The sequence below is a fragment of the Cyclopterus lumpus genome, chromosome 13, assembly GCF_009769545.1.
Source record: "Cyclopterus lumpus isolate fCycLum1 chromosome 13, fCycLum1.pri, whole genome shotgun sequence".
Classification (NCBI taxonomy): domain Eukaryota; kingdom Metazoa; phylum Chordata; class Actinopteri; order Perciformes; family Cyclopteridae; genus Cyclopterus; species Cyclopterus lumpus.
In genome coordinates, this window is record NC_046978.1 from 6,444,105 (window position 1) to 6,458,946 (window position 14,842).

Below are 14,842 nucleotides of genomic sequence, written 5' to 3' on the forward strand. Positions count from 1 at the left end.
GTCTCCTTCCTCGCTCTTCCTCCTGCTCTTTATTGAGAAGACAGATTAACCCCAGCTGAAGCTGATTAACCCTCAGCCCCAGCTGAAACTGATTAGACATCATCCCGGCACTGTTCCCTGAACCACCCCCCCGCTCCACCCACTCTACACCTGAGTCTAACCACACCCCACTTGCCACACAGAATAATATCAAAACTGAGAATGGAAAAGCATCAAATTATATTTTTACATGAAACGCATTTATCCTAGGTTGAACATGAGAAATTTAAAAAATGTGGCTACAAGAACACATTTTATAGCTCAATGAAAAAAAAATGGTCGCTTTTGGCTTGTTTGGTGGCCACTTAAAATTATCACCCATGACATGGTCAGTTCATGTGAGATATTTTCTCGTCATCCCTTTCTTAATGTTTCTTTGAGGCCGCAGTAATATTATATAACATTTTGGCACAAAAATACATAGTAACAGTCCAAAACTGGAGGCTAATATAGCAAATACTTCCACAGCCACAGTGAACTTTCCAGGAGAGCTGACATAAGCTGGGATGAAAGAGATCCAAACAGCCAGAAGATCAGCATGCTGAAGGTGATGAGCTTTGCCTCATTGAAGGTATCGGGTTAGCTTGCGTCCAAGGAACGCCAGGATGAGGCAGACGAAGGCCAGTAGACCAATGTAGCCCAGGACCAGATAAAATCCAGGAGGGCCATGGCTCCTTACACTCCACAACAATCTAGGTACATCCAACAATACATAAATACAGATCAATCAACAATAATTGTACAATGTTCATTAGGGTGTATATAACACATTAAAATGTATGTTTTGATTCCCTCTAATCTCCATAACAAAAAACGAAAGTCCCTATGTGTAGGTAGAATTTCATAATTTCTAACTTTGGGAACTACTGATTGCAGTATCAAAATAGATACTGTGGGATACTGTCATTCTTACTTTTCCAGTTGAAGGCATGGTAGTTTGGGTTCTTGAATGGGGAAAGGAGGTGCACCCAAAAGACAAACCGGCACAGAGAATAATCTGGAGGTAAAATGTAAAGATAAGCTATTCTGTAAAAACACACACAAAATGTAAATTGTCAGAACTTGAGGTCAAATTATTGGTGGTTTCTAAAGTCCACCCACCTGAGGAGCTGTAGTACAGAGGATCAAGGTCCGCTGTTGAGAGAGACCAAACTGCTTCAGGGCCCTCGAACCAGGTGCATTAGCATGAAAGCCAAGAGAACAACTATGGTCTTAACGAGGAGGCAGGAAAGACAGAGGACAAAGCTAACCCCGAATAATGCCTGGCGGAGCCTACATGTCCACACAGATGGCTGGCCAATTGAACACCATGGGAACACAAGAAGCACAGCTTGAGCGACAGGAGAAGCAGGAAGCTTATTTCTGCGTTGTTGGCTTTGACGATCGGTGTGGGAACGGAAACGTTGAAAGACAGCAGTGACGATGGTTGTCAGGACAACACCCAGCAGTGTGAGTGTGACCAGGATGATGCCCATGATGTCGTGGAAAGACAGGAATTCTTCGACCCCAGCCACACATTTCACCTGGTCTCTGTCTGACCAGTAGTATTCAGCACATTTTGTGCACTCAGTGGAACCTTTCAAAGACACATATACACTGTGTAAACACACACAATCTCAAACTCTACATAACAGTTTGCATTCATATAGCATGACTCGATGACTCTCTAGTTGCGCAACATTTTTTTCGTGGGTTTAATGGCCTTTTGCTTTAGACAGAAGTTAGAAATGTTATGAATACAAAAAACATGAAAGGGCCACCAGTCTGGTTGCTGATCTCTCCATCTGCACAGGGCAAACAATCAAAGCAGCAGTGGGGCTCTCCTGGACGTCTGGCCTGTCTGCTGCCAGGGGAGCATGGAGAACTACACTGAGATGCAGGCACCTGAAGAAATAAAGGTTTTAAATTACAAACCAAGATTTCCTTTGCAGGAAATTAGATGATGGGTGGGACAACAAAAAGAAATCAGCAATTTTAATCACCAGATAATATGTATATGCCTTATCCTGTAAAGAAACAAAAACATTTTTAGAGGACATGTGACCCACCTCTGACTGTCCACTTGTCCACACAATGGTGCTCTGCTTTATCTGCAACTGTTCTTTTAATGGAGCGAAACCATCATAGCTTCCCACTTTTATAAATCTAAACACAGCATGACATTATTTTAAAATCAGGACACACTAAATATTTGACAATAATAATCGGAAAAAAAACTTTGTGGGATATCTTTGATATTATTTTTCGTAGTTTTGCTATGAATGTTGGATGGGATCAACTTAAATAAAAAGCTTCTCAATCACAATTGTTAAAACACAATTGTATTCCTGTGTATTGATGGGTAATATTATACCTAATTTCTCCCTTGCTGTCCTTCTGCCAGTTAATGATGTCATAGAGAGGGACCGGCTCTCCGTTGGAGTCAAAAGAAATCTTCTCCTCAAACTGGTTGGTGAAATTCACTTTCTTCAGATGTTGCAGCAACTGTATGAAAGGAGGAAGAAAAAATAACAAAATAAACAACAGAGAAGGAAAAAACTCAAGGAAAAACTAATATAATGACAGAGTTCAAATGAATAATAGCTGTTATTATGTTGTAGTCGTTTCACTTGCCTGCCTAGAAGTGAATGTTTTACGATTCTCACACCTTCCGTAATGTTCTCCAGAATCACAGTTTAATAAAGTGTGAAGAGCATGGGCGATGGCATATACAGCTTTATAAACATTATAGGATACTCTGACCTGAGATACATCAGTAAAGCTGCTGTCAATGTCCTTCACATCCTCTGAACCAGTGCATACAGGCTTTTCAGCAGCACCTTTATAGTTTTGCATCAGCTGATTGGTTTCCTTTAAACTCTAGCCTGCATCTAAACAGCTCTTCCCAGAACATGTTGACAAATGCCATCCCAGGTTTTGGAGAAGGGCGGATATTCAACAAGAACTCTTTCAAGCCTGGGATCCTGACTCCGGGGAAGGAGAAGCCCAGCGTGCCCTCTAAGAGAGAGTGGAAGCGGGGGTGAGGTCAGCAGGCTAGCGGTCACCCAGGCTTCACTAGCTACCCACTGGATTCCTGTCGCATTTCTCTGAGCCAGCTGGAAAATAAGGCATACGTCAAACAATCTAATAAGAAAGCAAACAGATGAACATGAGCGCAAAACTAAATCTTTTGATAATTCTAATTCTCAAATTATGACTTAAAATGCTGCATACTATATAACTTTATGCTCATGCATATACATTAACTGACATAACAAGCCACTTTCTTTGGATATAGCGACACAAAATGTTTTTTGTACAAAGTGTGTGTGTGTGTATAGGCTGGATTGTAATGTCTAAGTCAAGTCGGATGCTGCTTTACACAAACAAATGTCCATTCAAGAAAATGAAGCATTCGGGTTTCTTATTAAAAACTGGTATCAGATCGGTACGTGGTGTTGGCCACAGAAGTCGGCGACACAAAACAAGTTGGCTTTGAGTAACAAAAGGTTGAGAACACCTAATACAGAGTCCTTACCTCTAAGATCAAGTCCAGCAGCTGTCCCTCTCTAGCAAACACCACCACTACCACTGCGGTTGAACTCTGTATCCTGTCTGCTATTTCTTGTATCTCTGCCGCTGTGGGTAATTTCGGGATGGTTAGATGAAATGCCAGACACCCACCTTGTTGTCTAAACTGGCTGGAAAATTCTTGGATAGCATAGTGACTGTAGTCATCCTGAAATATAAAGAGAGCCTTTTTAAACCATGTTGGTATGTTTATCTGTTGGGGTAAAAAAAAAAGAAAAATGCTTATCTCACCGTGGTCCCTATTGTGCCCACCCAGAACCAGCCTAAGTAGGTGACCATCTGAACAAGACCTCTAACTTGAAAGAGATCACTCGGCACAGTCCGCAAGAATGATGGGTACTTAGACTTGTCAGTGAGACAGGTACAAGTGGCAAAATAACTCACCTATAAAAAACAAAACTTATCAAACGTTGTTTTGGGATTAATCACCAAAAAACGTGAAGGAAATAAGGACAGTATATGTGAAAATGTAGTGCTGTGCATGTTTCTGCTTTTTCATTCCATTCTTACCAGTGGGAAGTTAAAAGGGCCAAGGGTGGTGAGCTACAGCTCTTGTAGGGGAAGAGGATGCAAGGCCAATCACAGCCGGCACAGGAGAGTCAGCCAGACATGTGGGCAAAGTTTGAGACGGTGTACTCCTATCTATTGTCTCCCCTGTTTCATTTTCCTTTTTGTCATTTCCATTATTTAAAAGACTGTTATGCATTGCTTCAAGCATTGCAGAACCTCTCTTTTTCACTGTGCTCAGCATCCTTTCCTTTCTTTTATTTTCTTCTCCTTTTACCCCCTCTGATCTAGTACTCCGGTCCTTTGACACATCTAATCTTTTTTCAATTTCTTCCATTTCTTTCACCTCATTCATCACAGCTTTAGATGGACTGACTAAAGACAAAAGAGCTTTCAGGCCGGTGTGGACATGGTCACAGCTGTCCATAATCCTATAGCCTAAATGAACCCCTGGTAACAGGCTCAAATTACGGTTTATTTCCTCCACTGCAAACACCATGGTCATTATCCAGCGGAAGGCTCTGTGGTCAAAGCTGCAGAGAATTAAACAATTTTGAATGCAGTCTATGTAATTCATCCTGAGACAGAAAACACAGTATCACATCCAAATATAAATAGCCTTATGAACAGAGCAGGAGCAATAGGGATCTAGTAATCATAGTAAGAGGAAATTATGTCAGTCACTTTTTTGTCTAAAAATTAAAGCAATTAAGAAAAATGAAGAAAAACAAAATTCAATGCGGGATTATATCAGATGTCAACAGTATACTCACACTTACCCTCTGCAAGGTGTGTGCTGAGGTTTTCTGTGGTAACTTTGCTGTTGCTTAGGAGCCACATAATGCAGAGGGAAAAGCCCTCCGATCACAACATCCCCTCCCGATTGCAGGGCCAGAGGCTCACCGGCTGCCAGTTTCACACAGTGAGGTAAGCTAGAACCGACCTCAATCACTCCCTCCTCATTCCTCACCACACTTCTCTCCAAACTTGGTTCTTCCCTTTCCTTTCCATCAGACAACACTGGAAAAAGAAGGCTAAATAAGGCCCAAAGAATCAGCCAGGGAGAAGCCATAACAATGGTATAATGTCGATACAGACCCAATGAAGAATGTGTACCGGAGATGAAAGTTTGCCAACATATTCTCTGAAAGGCTGGTGAAGTAGGCTATAAAAATGGTGATGCTTGCTTGCTTTCATGGGTCATATGAGTCATCGCCAGATAAACCAATCACAATCAAATCTGTGCAATGGCACAGGAAAGAGATGGAAGAATTAATCTGAAAGATGACATAATTTAAAAAACATATTATTATATAAAATTGTTAGCTGTGACCAGCAACTCAAGGTCACCCTCTTGGTCAGTTGGCCGGTTAGTCGGTCCAAAACAATTTGCCAACCCTTCGGCAGCCACAGTTTTGGCGGTAATTTGGCGTGGAGGTCAAGTGTGACGTTGTGAAGGTGTGTGTTTGTCTGCATACCAAGTTGCAAAAAGTGTGTGTGGCTACGAGAGTGGGCTCTTATAAAAAGGCACATAACTTCTTCAGGCATTCATCTACCAAGGCCAAACTTCCTCTTTCATTGGTGTGGGTTCCTGTAAAATTCACGAAAAATGCCTATCCAGGCATACCCAAAGTAAATTGAAAGCTGTAGGAGAACCATTTGGAGTAAATACATGGTTTTGGTCTCTTTTGAAAGGTAACACTCTGAAGTGTTTCCCCTCCAAAAGTCAGAATGACTTTAAGTGCTGCTGACATTGAGTAATTTAAGTTGGAACACTTCTCCGCATTAATGTAGTTTGTTCTCCAGTAGCTACTGGAGAACCTGCCTCACATGTCTGATGTGTTCCTCAGTGTTCTGGGAGAAGATCAAGATATCATCTAAATAAACAAAAACTGATCGATTTAGGAAATCATGAAGGACATCATTGATAAGAGTTTGGAAGACTGCAGGGGCATTAGTAAGCCCAAAAGGCATGACCGAATCCGTAGGAAGGTCCGGAAGGAAGTCTTCCACTCATCCCCCTCCCTGATGTGGACAAGGTGGTATGCATTCCGGAAGTCTAGCTTTGAAAAAATGGTTGCTCCATGGAGGGGTTTGAAGGCTGAGTTAATAATGGGAAGAGGGTACTTCTTAATAGTAATGTTATTTAACCTCCGGTAGTCAATACAGGGCGTAGTGAACTCCTTCTTGGACACAAAGAAAAAATCAAGCCCCACCGTGGAGGATGACAGCCTAATTATCCCTGCAGCAAGAGAGTCTCAAATGTAAGTCTCCATGGACTCTCACTCAGGGCAGGACAGGTTGAATAACCGACTGGAGGGGAGTGGAACACCAAGCAGCAGGTTGATGGCACAGTCATAGGGCCGGTGCGGGGGTAATGAAAGAGCCTGCTTCTTGCTAAAGGCCTCACAAAGATCCTGATACACCGAAGGGATAGCTGACAGCTCAGGGGGTTCCGAGTCAACAGAGGGGGTAACGCCCTCTGAAGGCACTCGGGCATATCTTAGGCAAAAAAGAATGACAGACAGAGCTCCGGCTGTGAACCCTATTCTTGGACCACTCAATGTGGGGATTGTGGAGTCTTAATCATCTCTGACCAAGAACTATGGGGGTTTGAGGAGAGGGTATAGTATGACACTGAATGACTTCATGGTGATTACCCGACAATACCAGGTGCAGTGGTTCCGTGATGTGGGTCACATGAACAAGAAGTCCTCCGTTTAGAGCATGAGCCCAGAGAGGTGTTGAGCGGCTGGCAGGAGAAACGATTTTGCCGTTGATGAAGCTGTCATCCTCTCCCGAATCCACCAACGCACGTAAGGTTACAAACGAGTGGCCTGAAGCTGCATTCTGATCAGGGGGGTAGTACAGGAAATAGTCTGGCTCATCAGTATCCCCACCTCTACTGACAAGCCTCCTCTTTTGGCAGTCGGGGACAGGAGGCTAGACAATGACCAGTCTGGCCACAATAAATACACAATCTGGCAATGGAAAGGGGTGTTAAACTAAAAGGGTGGCTAGGTCACTCCTTAAACTCATTAAGTCGACCCTCCAGTCTGACAGCAAAAGCAATGAGGGCCTCAATACTCTGTCGTCCCTCACTACCAGTTCATCTCTGTGGTGGCTGGGTGTGGTTAGGCTCAGCTGCAGAGGGGGATGGGGGAGTGCGCTCGGGGAACGGTACCAGGTGGAGGCCTAATTGGCCTCACCTGGGTCTAATGATGATTGCTCCCATTATAAGAGTGCAGGTGGACAAAGGAGAGTGGTTCTGGGATTCGGCAGAACGCCGGACCTACAGTGCGGTCCACAGGAGCAGATCAGCAGAAAGCACGACGGAGACCGCATCGGCCTGAAATGAATAAAACAAGTAACTAGTTCACGTCTCTAGTGTCTCTGTGCCAGGGGAATACCACCTGCGGTAACACACGCTTGTTACACTCTCTTACAGGGTTATTAAGCCCTCTGTGGAAGACCCCCTGTAGGGATACGTCGCTCCACCCAGAACCATATGCAACTGTCTGAAATTCCACAGAATAATCTGCCACGCTATGGGAGCCCTGACGTAGGGAAAGCAGGCGTGAGGAAATGTCTTTATCGCTAAGGGGGTGATCAAAAACCCTTCGCAACTTCCGGTGAGCGTTTCAAGATGGCGACGTAGATCGAAGACTCTCCTGGTCAAATTAACCAATGCAAGAGAACAGTTAATACAAAATACCAAATGATCCAGAATGAGGGGGGCTGGATGCAGGAAAGCGACAATGAGCAAAAGTAAGAGCAGCGAGGGAAGAGGAAAGAAAGCGGCGAATGACAACACAGTCACGGCGGAGGAAATAGTGCCGCATGCAGAGGAGGGGGTCATGTCTCCGGTTGAAGCCATCCAAAACCTGGGAAAGGATATTCAAAACCTGAAAACGGAACTAATGACTGATTTTAGAAACAAAATTGAGAAGGAATTCAACAACTTTAAGATAGAGATAAACCATGAACTACAAAATGTGGCCACAGATGTCCACAACCAAGGCGAACGGTTAGCAGAAGCAGAGCAGCGAGTCCAGCAAACGGAGACTGCGAAGTCCGAGTTGAAGTAAGCGCTGCTTTACTGCCTCAAACTGCAGGGACAGCTCCAGGCCAAGGTGACGGATCTGGAAGATCACGCAGAAAAAAATATTTGCATATATGGGATTTGAGAAGGCACGAAGGGAAGCTCAATGATAACATTCATGGAGCACTTTCTGAAGACACAGCTGGCCCTCGATACCAACACAGATCTACAGATCCAGCGAGCCTACCAGTCACTCAGCCCGAAACCTACGGATGACACCGTCTCCAGGTCTATTCTGGTTAACTTCCAGATATTTGACATTAAAGACAAAATACTTAAAACAGCGTGGGCAAAAAAGGGAAAACTGTGGCGTTTGCAAAGAAAAAAATATGCTTCCAGACACCTGCAGCAGACACCTGACATCAGCTGGGACCAGCGACTCACACAAGGCCCTCACTGGAGCAGGAAGACTGGGAACGGCACTGGCCGGGTTCCAGAGGCCCAAAGATTACCAACGCCAAAAAGTATGAACAATATACTGGGATTCATCAGGTATGGACAGACACATTTCAGACACCGCTAAAGAGGTGTAAAAAATATGAAATACCTCTCATCCGGTAACATGATCAAAGACGTACACACGCACATGAGTAGACCCCCCTCTCACCCCTTCTGCATTGATAATAATGAAATTTATATATCGACAATTCCAACTCTTCCAACAATTTAATATTTATTTACTTTTTGAACTGTTGCTTGTTCTCGGGTCCCTCGATATATGGACGGAGTACAAATGACCGGAAGAAGCTCAATTGACTGGCACAAGAGGGAAAATAGATTTTTTTTATTGTATTTGCAGAGAGGGAGCCCGTAGTTGAAGAAGGACAGGGCAATGTAAGACCCTGAGGTTGGAAGTAAATTTTAATTTTCTTTTTTTATTATTTTTTTAATAATGTTTTTTTCTTTTTGCCATTGTCACAACACTAGTGCATATGTTGCCAACAGATACAGATTGAACTGTTATTATGGGATACATGTATCCCATAATAATTTAATTTAAAGTTACTGCAGTAACTTTAAAGTAACATCTTGGAATGTGAATGGTTTAAATAACCCGGTTAAGAGAAGCAGAATAATATCAAAACTGAGAATGGAAAAGCATCAAATTATATTTTTACAGGAAACGCATTTATCCTAGGTTGAACATGAGAAATTTAAAAAATGTGGCTACAAGAACACATTGTATAGCTCAATGAAAAAAAAAAAAGGTTTGCTTGGTGGCCACTTAAAATTATCACCCATGACATGGTCAGTTCATGTGAGATATTTTCTCGTCATCCCTTTCTTAATGTTTCTTTGAGGCCGCAGTAATATTATATAACATTTTGGCACAAAAATACATAGTAACAGTCCAAAACTGGAGGCTAATATAGCAAATACTTCCACAGCCACAGTGAACTTTCCAGGAGAGCTGACATAAGCTGGGATGAAAGAGATCCAAACAGCCCAGAAGATCAGCATGCTGAAGGTGATGAGCTTTGCCTCATTGAAGGTATCGGGTAGCTTGCGTCCAAGGAACGCCAGGATGAGGCAGACGAAGGCCAGTAGACCAATGTAGCCCAGGACCAGATAAAATCCAGGAGGCCATGGTTCCTTACACTCCACAACAATCTAGGTACATCCAACAATACATAAATACAGATCAATCAACAATAATTGTACAATGTTCATTAGGGTGTATATAACACATTAAAATGTATGTTTGATTCCCTCTAATCTCCATAACAAAAACGAAAGTCCCTATGTGTAGGTAGAATTTCATAATTTCTAACTTTGGGAACTACTGATGGCAGTATCAAAATAGATACTGTGGGATACTGTCATTCTTACTTTTCCAGTTGAGGCATGGTAGTTTGGGTTCTTGAATGGGAAAGGAGGTGCACCCAAAAGACAACCGGCACAGAGAATAATCTGGAGGTAAAATGTAAAGATAAGCTATTCTGTAAAAACACACACAAAATGTAAATTGTCAGAACTTGAGGTCAAATTATTGGTGGTTCTAAAGTCCACCCACCTGAGGAGCTGTAGTACAGAGGATCAAGGTCCGCTGTTGAGAGAGACCAAACTGCTTCAGGGCCCTCGAACCAGGTGCATTAGCATGAAAAGCCAAGAGAACAACTATGGTCTTAACGAGGAGGCAGGAAAGACAGAGGACAAAGCTAACCCCGAATAATGCCTGGCGGAGCCTACATGTCCACACAGATGGCTGGCCAATGAACACCAGGGAACACAAGAAGCACAGCTTGAGCGACAGGAGAAGCAGGAAGCTTATTTCTGCGTTGTTGGCTTTGACGATCGGTGTGGAACGGAAACGTTGAAAGACAGCAGTGACGATGGTTGTCAGGACAACACCCAGCAGTGTGAGTGTGACCAGGATGATGCCCATGATGTCGTGGAAAGACAGGAATTCTTCGACCCCAGCCACACATTTCACCTGGTCTCTGTCTGACCAGTAGTATTCAGCACATTTTGTGCACTCAGTGGAACCTTTCAAAGACACATACACACTGTGTAAACACACACAATCTCAAACTCTACATAACAGTTTGCATTCATATAGCATGACTCGATGACTCTAGTTGCGCAACATTTTTTTCGTGGGTTTAATGGCCTTTTGCTTTAGACAGAAGTTAGAAATGTTATGAATACAAAAAACATGAAAGGGCCACCAGTCTGGTTGCTGATCTCTCCATCTGCACAGGGCAAACAATCAAAGCAGCAGTGGGGCTCTCCTGGACGTCTGGCCTGTCTGCTGCCAGGAGAGCATGGAGAACTACACTGAGATGCAGGCACCTGAAGAAATAAAGGTTTTAAATTACAAACCAAGATTTGCTTTGCAGGAAATTAGATGCTGGGTGGAACAACAAAAAGAAATCAGCAATTTTAATCACCACATAATATGTTATATCCCTTATCTTGTAAAGAAACAAACATGTTTTTAGAGGACATGTGACCCACCTCTGACTGTCCACTTGTCCACACAATGGTGCTCTGCTTTATCTGCAACTGTTCTTTCAATGGAGCGGAACCATCATAGCTTCCCACTTTTATAAATCTAAACACAGCATGACATTATTTTAAAATCACGACAAACTAAATATTTGACAATTTTGTATCGCAACTCATCTAAATGCTTAACGCGGTGTATGATATCCTACAAAATGTTACTCATAATTTTTCAGGACGCAAGCCATGTGGCTGAAAGATTGCTGTTTGGTGGACCCATCCACCTCCCCTACTGCCTTCTTGGGGTGTAAATTACAGTCTTTATACATCCTCATTCAATATTACATGAATAACATACAAAAGAACTTTGTGGGATATCTTTGAATTGCGGCGCATTATTTTTCGTAGTTTTGCTATGAATGCTGGATGAGATCAGTTTGACAATAACTCAAATAAAAAGCTTCTCAATCACAATTCTTGAAACACAATTGTATTCCTGTGTGTTGATGGGTAATATTATACCTAATTTCTCCCTTGCTGTCCTTCTGCCAGTTAATGATGTCATAGAGAGGGACCGGCTCTCCGTTGGAGTCAAAAGAAATCTTCTCCTCAAACTGGTTGGTGAAATTCACTTTCTTCAGATGTTGCAGCAACTGTATGAAAGGAGGAAGAAAAACAAAATAAACAACAGAGAAGGAAAAAACTCAAGGAAAAACTAATATAATGACAGAGTTCAAATGAATAATAGCTGTTATTATGTTGTAGTCTATACTTGCCTGCCTAGAAGTGAATGTTTTACGATTCTCACACCTTCCGTAATGTTCTCCAGAATCACAGTTTAATAAAGTGTGAAGAGCATGGGCGATGGCATATACAGCTTTATAAACATTATAGGATACTCTGACCTGAGATACAACAGTAAAGCTGCTGTCAATGTCCTTCACATCCTCTGAACCAGTGCATACAGGCTTTTCAGCAGCACCTTTATAGTTTGCATCAGCTGATTGGTTTCCTTTAAACTCTAGCCTGCATCTAAACAGCTCTTCCCAGAACATGTTGACAAATGCCATCCCAGGTTTTGGAGAAGGGCGGATATTCAACAAGAACTCTTTCAAGCCTGGGATCCTGACTCCGGGGAAGGAGAAGCCCAGCGTGCCCTCTAAGAGAGAGTGGAAGCGGGGTGAGGTCAGCAGGCTAGCGGTCACCCAGGCTTCACTAGCTACCCACTGGATTCCTGTCGCATTTCTCTGAGCCAGCTGGAAAATAAGGCATACGTCAAACAATCTAATAAGAAAGCAAACAGATGAACATGAGCCCAAACAATATTTTGATTATCCTAATTCTCAAATGATTACTTCAAATGCTCCATAATATATAACTTTATGCTCATGTATTTACATTAACTGGGATAAAGAGCCACTTCCTTTGTATGTAGTAACACAAAATGTTTGTTTTTTTCACAGAGTTAGGATTCTAATCTTTAAGTCAAGACCAATATTGCTTTCCACAAACAAATGATGCCTGTCCATTCCACAAAATTAAGTATTCAGGTTTCTAATTAAAAACTCTTATCAGACGGTGCTTGGTGTTGCCCACAATTTATTTTTAATACAAAACAGAAGTTGGGAACACAAAACAAGTTGGCTTTGAGTAACAAAGGGTTGAGAACACCTAAAACAGAGTGCTAACCTCTAAGATCAAGTCCAGCAGCTGCCCCTCTGTGGCAAACACTACCACTACCACTGCGGTTGAACTCTGTATCCTGTCTGCCATTTCTTGTATCTCTCCCGCTGTGGGTGATTTCGGGGTGGTTAGATGAAATGCCAGACACCCACCTTGTTGTCTAAACTGGCTGGAAAATTCTTGGATAGCATAGTGACTGTAGTCATCCTGAAATATAAAGAGAGCCTTTTTAAACCATGTTGGTATGTTTATCTGTTGGGGTAAAAAAAAAAGAAAAATGCTTATCTCACCGTGGTCCCTATTGTGCCCACCCAGAACCAGCCTAAGTAGGTGACCATCTGAACAAGACCTCTAACTTGAAAGAGATCACTCGGCACAGTCCGCAAGAATGATGGGTACTTAGACTTGTCAGTGAGACAGGTACAAGTGGCAAAATAACTCACCTATAAAAAACAAAACTTATCAAATGTTGTTTTGGGAATGATCACCAAAAAATATAATGGAAATAAGGACAGTATATGTGAAAATGTAGTGCTGTGCATATTTTTGCCTTTTCATTCCATTCTTACCAGTGGGAAGTTAAAAGGGCCAAGGGTGTGAGCTACAGCTCTTGTAGGGGAAGAGGATGCAAGGCCAATCACAGCCGGCACAGGAGAGTCAGCCAGACATGTGGGCAAAGTTTGAGACTGTGTACTCCTATCTATTGTCTCCCCTGTTTCATTTTCCTTTTTGTCATTTCCATTATTTAAAAGACTGTTATGCATTGCTTCAAGCATTGCAGAATCTCTCTTTTTCACTGTGCTCAGCATCATTTTCTTTTCTTTATTTTCTTCTCCTTTTACCTCCTCAGATCTAGTACTCCGGTCCTTTGACACATCTAATCTTTTTTCAATTTCTTTCATTTGTTTCACCTCATTCATCACAGCTTTAGATGGACTGACTAAAGACAAAAGAGCTTTCAGGCCGGTCTGGACATGGTCACAGCTGTCCATAATCCTATAGCCTAAATGAACCCCTGGTAACAGGCTCAAATTACGGTTTATTTCCTCCACTGCAAACACCATGGTCATTATCCAGCGGAAGGCTCTGTGGTCAAAGCTGAAGATAATTAAACAAAGTTGAATGCAGTCTATGTAATTCATCCTGAGACAGAAAACACAGTATCACAGCAAAATATAAATCGGCATGTGAACAGTGCAGGAGAAATAGGGTTTTAATAAACACAGTAAGAGGAAATTATTTCAGTCACTTTTTTGTCTAAAAATGAAGAGGAAAAATATATGAACAGTATCCTCACACTTACCCTCTGCAAGGTTTGAGCTGAGGTTTGCTTTGGTAACTTTGGTCTTGCTTAGGAGCCACATAATGCAGAGGGAAAAGCCCTCCGATCACAACATCGCCTCCCGATTGCAGGGCCAGAGGCTCACCGGCTGCCAGTTTCACACAGTGAGGTAAGCTAGAACCGACCTCAATCACTCCCTCCTCATTCCTCACCACACTTCTCTCCAAACTTGGTTCTTCCCTTTCCTTCCCATCAGACAACACTGGAAAATGAAGGCTAAACAAGGCCCAAAGAATCAGCCTGGGAGAAGCCATAGCAATGGTATAATGTCGATACAGACCCAATGAAGAATGTGTGTACCGGAGATGACAGTTTGCCAACATATTCTCTGAAAGGCTGGTGAAGTAGGCTATAAAAACTGATGCTTGCTTTATTTCATGGGTCATATGAGTCATCGCCAGATCAACCAATCACAATTGAATTCAATGGCACAGGAAAGAGGATACATGGAAGTATGAATCTGAGTTGGCTGGTCGGTCAGTACACAAAAATGTCCAAAACCCTTTGGCAGCCACCGTTTTGGCAGAAATTTGGCTTGGAGGTGGGTGTGCCTGCGAGAGTGGGCTCTTATAAATGGCACATAACTTCTTCGGGCATTCATGTACCAAGGCTAAACTTGTCAAACTTCTCATCAGTGCAGATAGTTCAGCAAA

At 42.6% G+C, this 14,842-nt stretch overlaps 2 protein-coding genes across 2 annotated transcripts; both read right to left on the minus strand.

The window, feature by feature from the left end:
* Nucleotides 1–373: 373 nt before the first annotated feature.
* Nucleotides 374–7,351, minus strand: LOC117741754 (extracellular calcium-sensing receptor-like). Its single transcript, XM_034548973.1, is given in 22 exon segments — nucleotides 374–567; nucleotides 570–618; nucleotides 620–713; nucleotides 953–1,020; nucleotides 1,022–1,036; nucleotides 1,141–1,226; nucleotides 1,229–1,349; nucleotides 1,352–1,429; nucleotides 1,431–1,615; nucleotides 1,800–1,923; nucleotides 2,088–2,184; nucleotides 2,393–2,523; nucleotides 2,653–2,862; nucleotides 2,864–3,034; nucleotides 3,557–3,757; nucleotides 3,841–3,993; nucleotides 4,120–4,146; nucleotides 4,148–4,276; nucleotides 4,475–4,649; nucleotides 4,896–5,022; nucleotides 6,449–6,618; nucleotides 7,326–7,351. Coding segments are annotated over 22 exon segments (2,631 nt in total).
* Nucleotides 7,352–9,472: 2,121 nt separating this feature from the next.
* LOC117741755 (extracellular calcium-sensing receptor-like) lies at nucleotides 9,473–14,443 on the minus strand. Its single transcript, XM_034548975.1, has 12 exons — nucleotides 14,151–14,443; nucleotides 13,785–13,945; nucleotides 13,417–13,559; nucleotides 13,138–13,290; nucleotides 12,854–13,054; nucleotides 11,941–12,420; nucleotides 11,687–11,817; nucleotides 11,177–11,273; nucleotides 10,888–11,011; nucleotides 10,233–10,705; nucleotides 10,049–10,129; nucleotides 9,473–9,829 (listed from the first exon to the last, which is right to left on the minus strand). The coding sequence occupies exons 1-12, from the start codon at nucleotides 14,441–14,443 to the stop codon at nucleotides 9,473–9,475; spliced, it is 2,694 nt and encodes an 897-aa protein (XP_034404866.1).
* Between the last annotated feature and the right edge of the window lie 399 nt (nucleotides 14,444–14,842).

Excerpts from the sequence above, each read along its gene's own strand:
- LOC117741755 (XM_034548975.1), bottom strand. The coding sequence starts at position 14,443 with ATGGCTTCTCCCAGGCTGATTCTTTGGGCCTTGTTTAGCCTTCATTTT. Across the intron at positions 11,274-11,686 it reads GACAGCAAGGGAGAAATTAG|ATTTATAAAAGTGGGAAGCT; the intron begins GTATAATATTAC and ends TGCTGTGTTTAG. Across the intron at positions 9,830-10,048 it reads ACCATGCCTCAACTGGAAAA|ATTGTTGTGGAGTGTAAGGA; the intron begins GTAAGAATGACA and ends GGATGTACCTAG.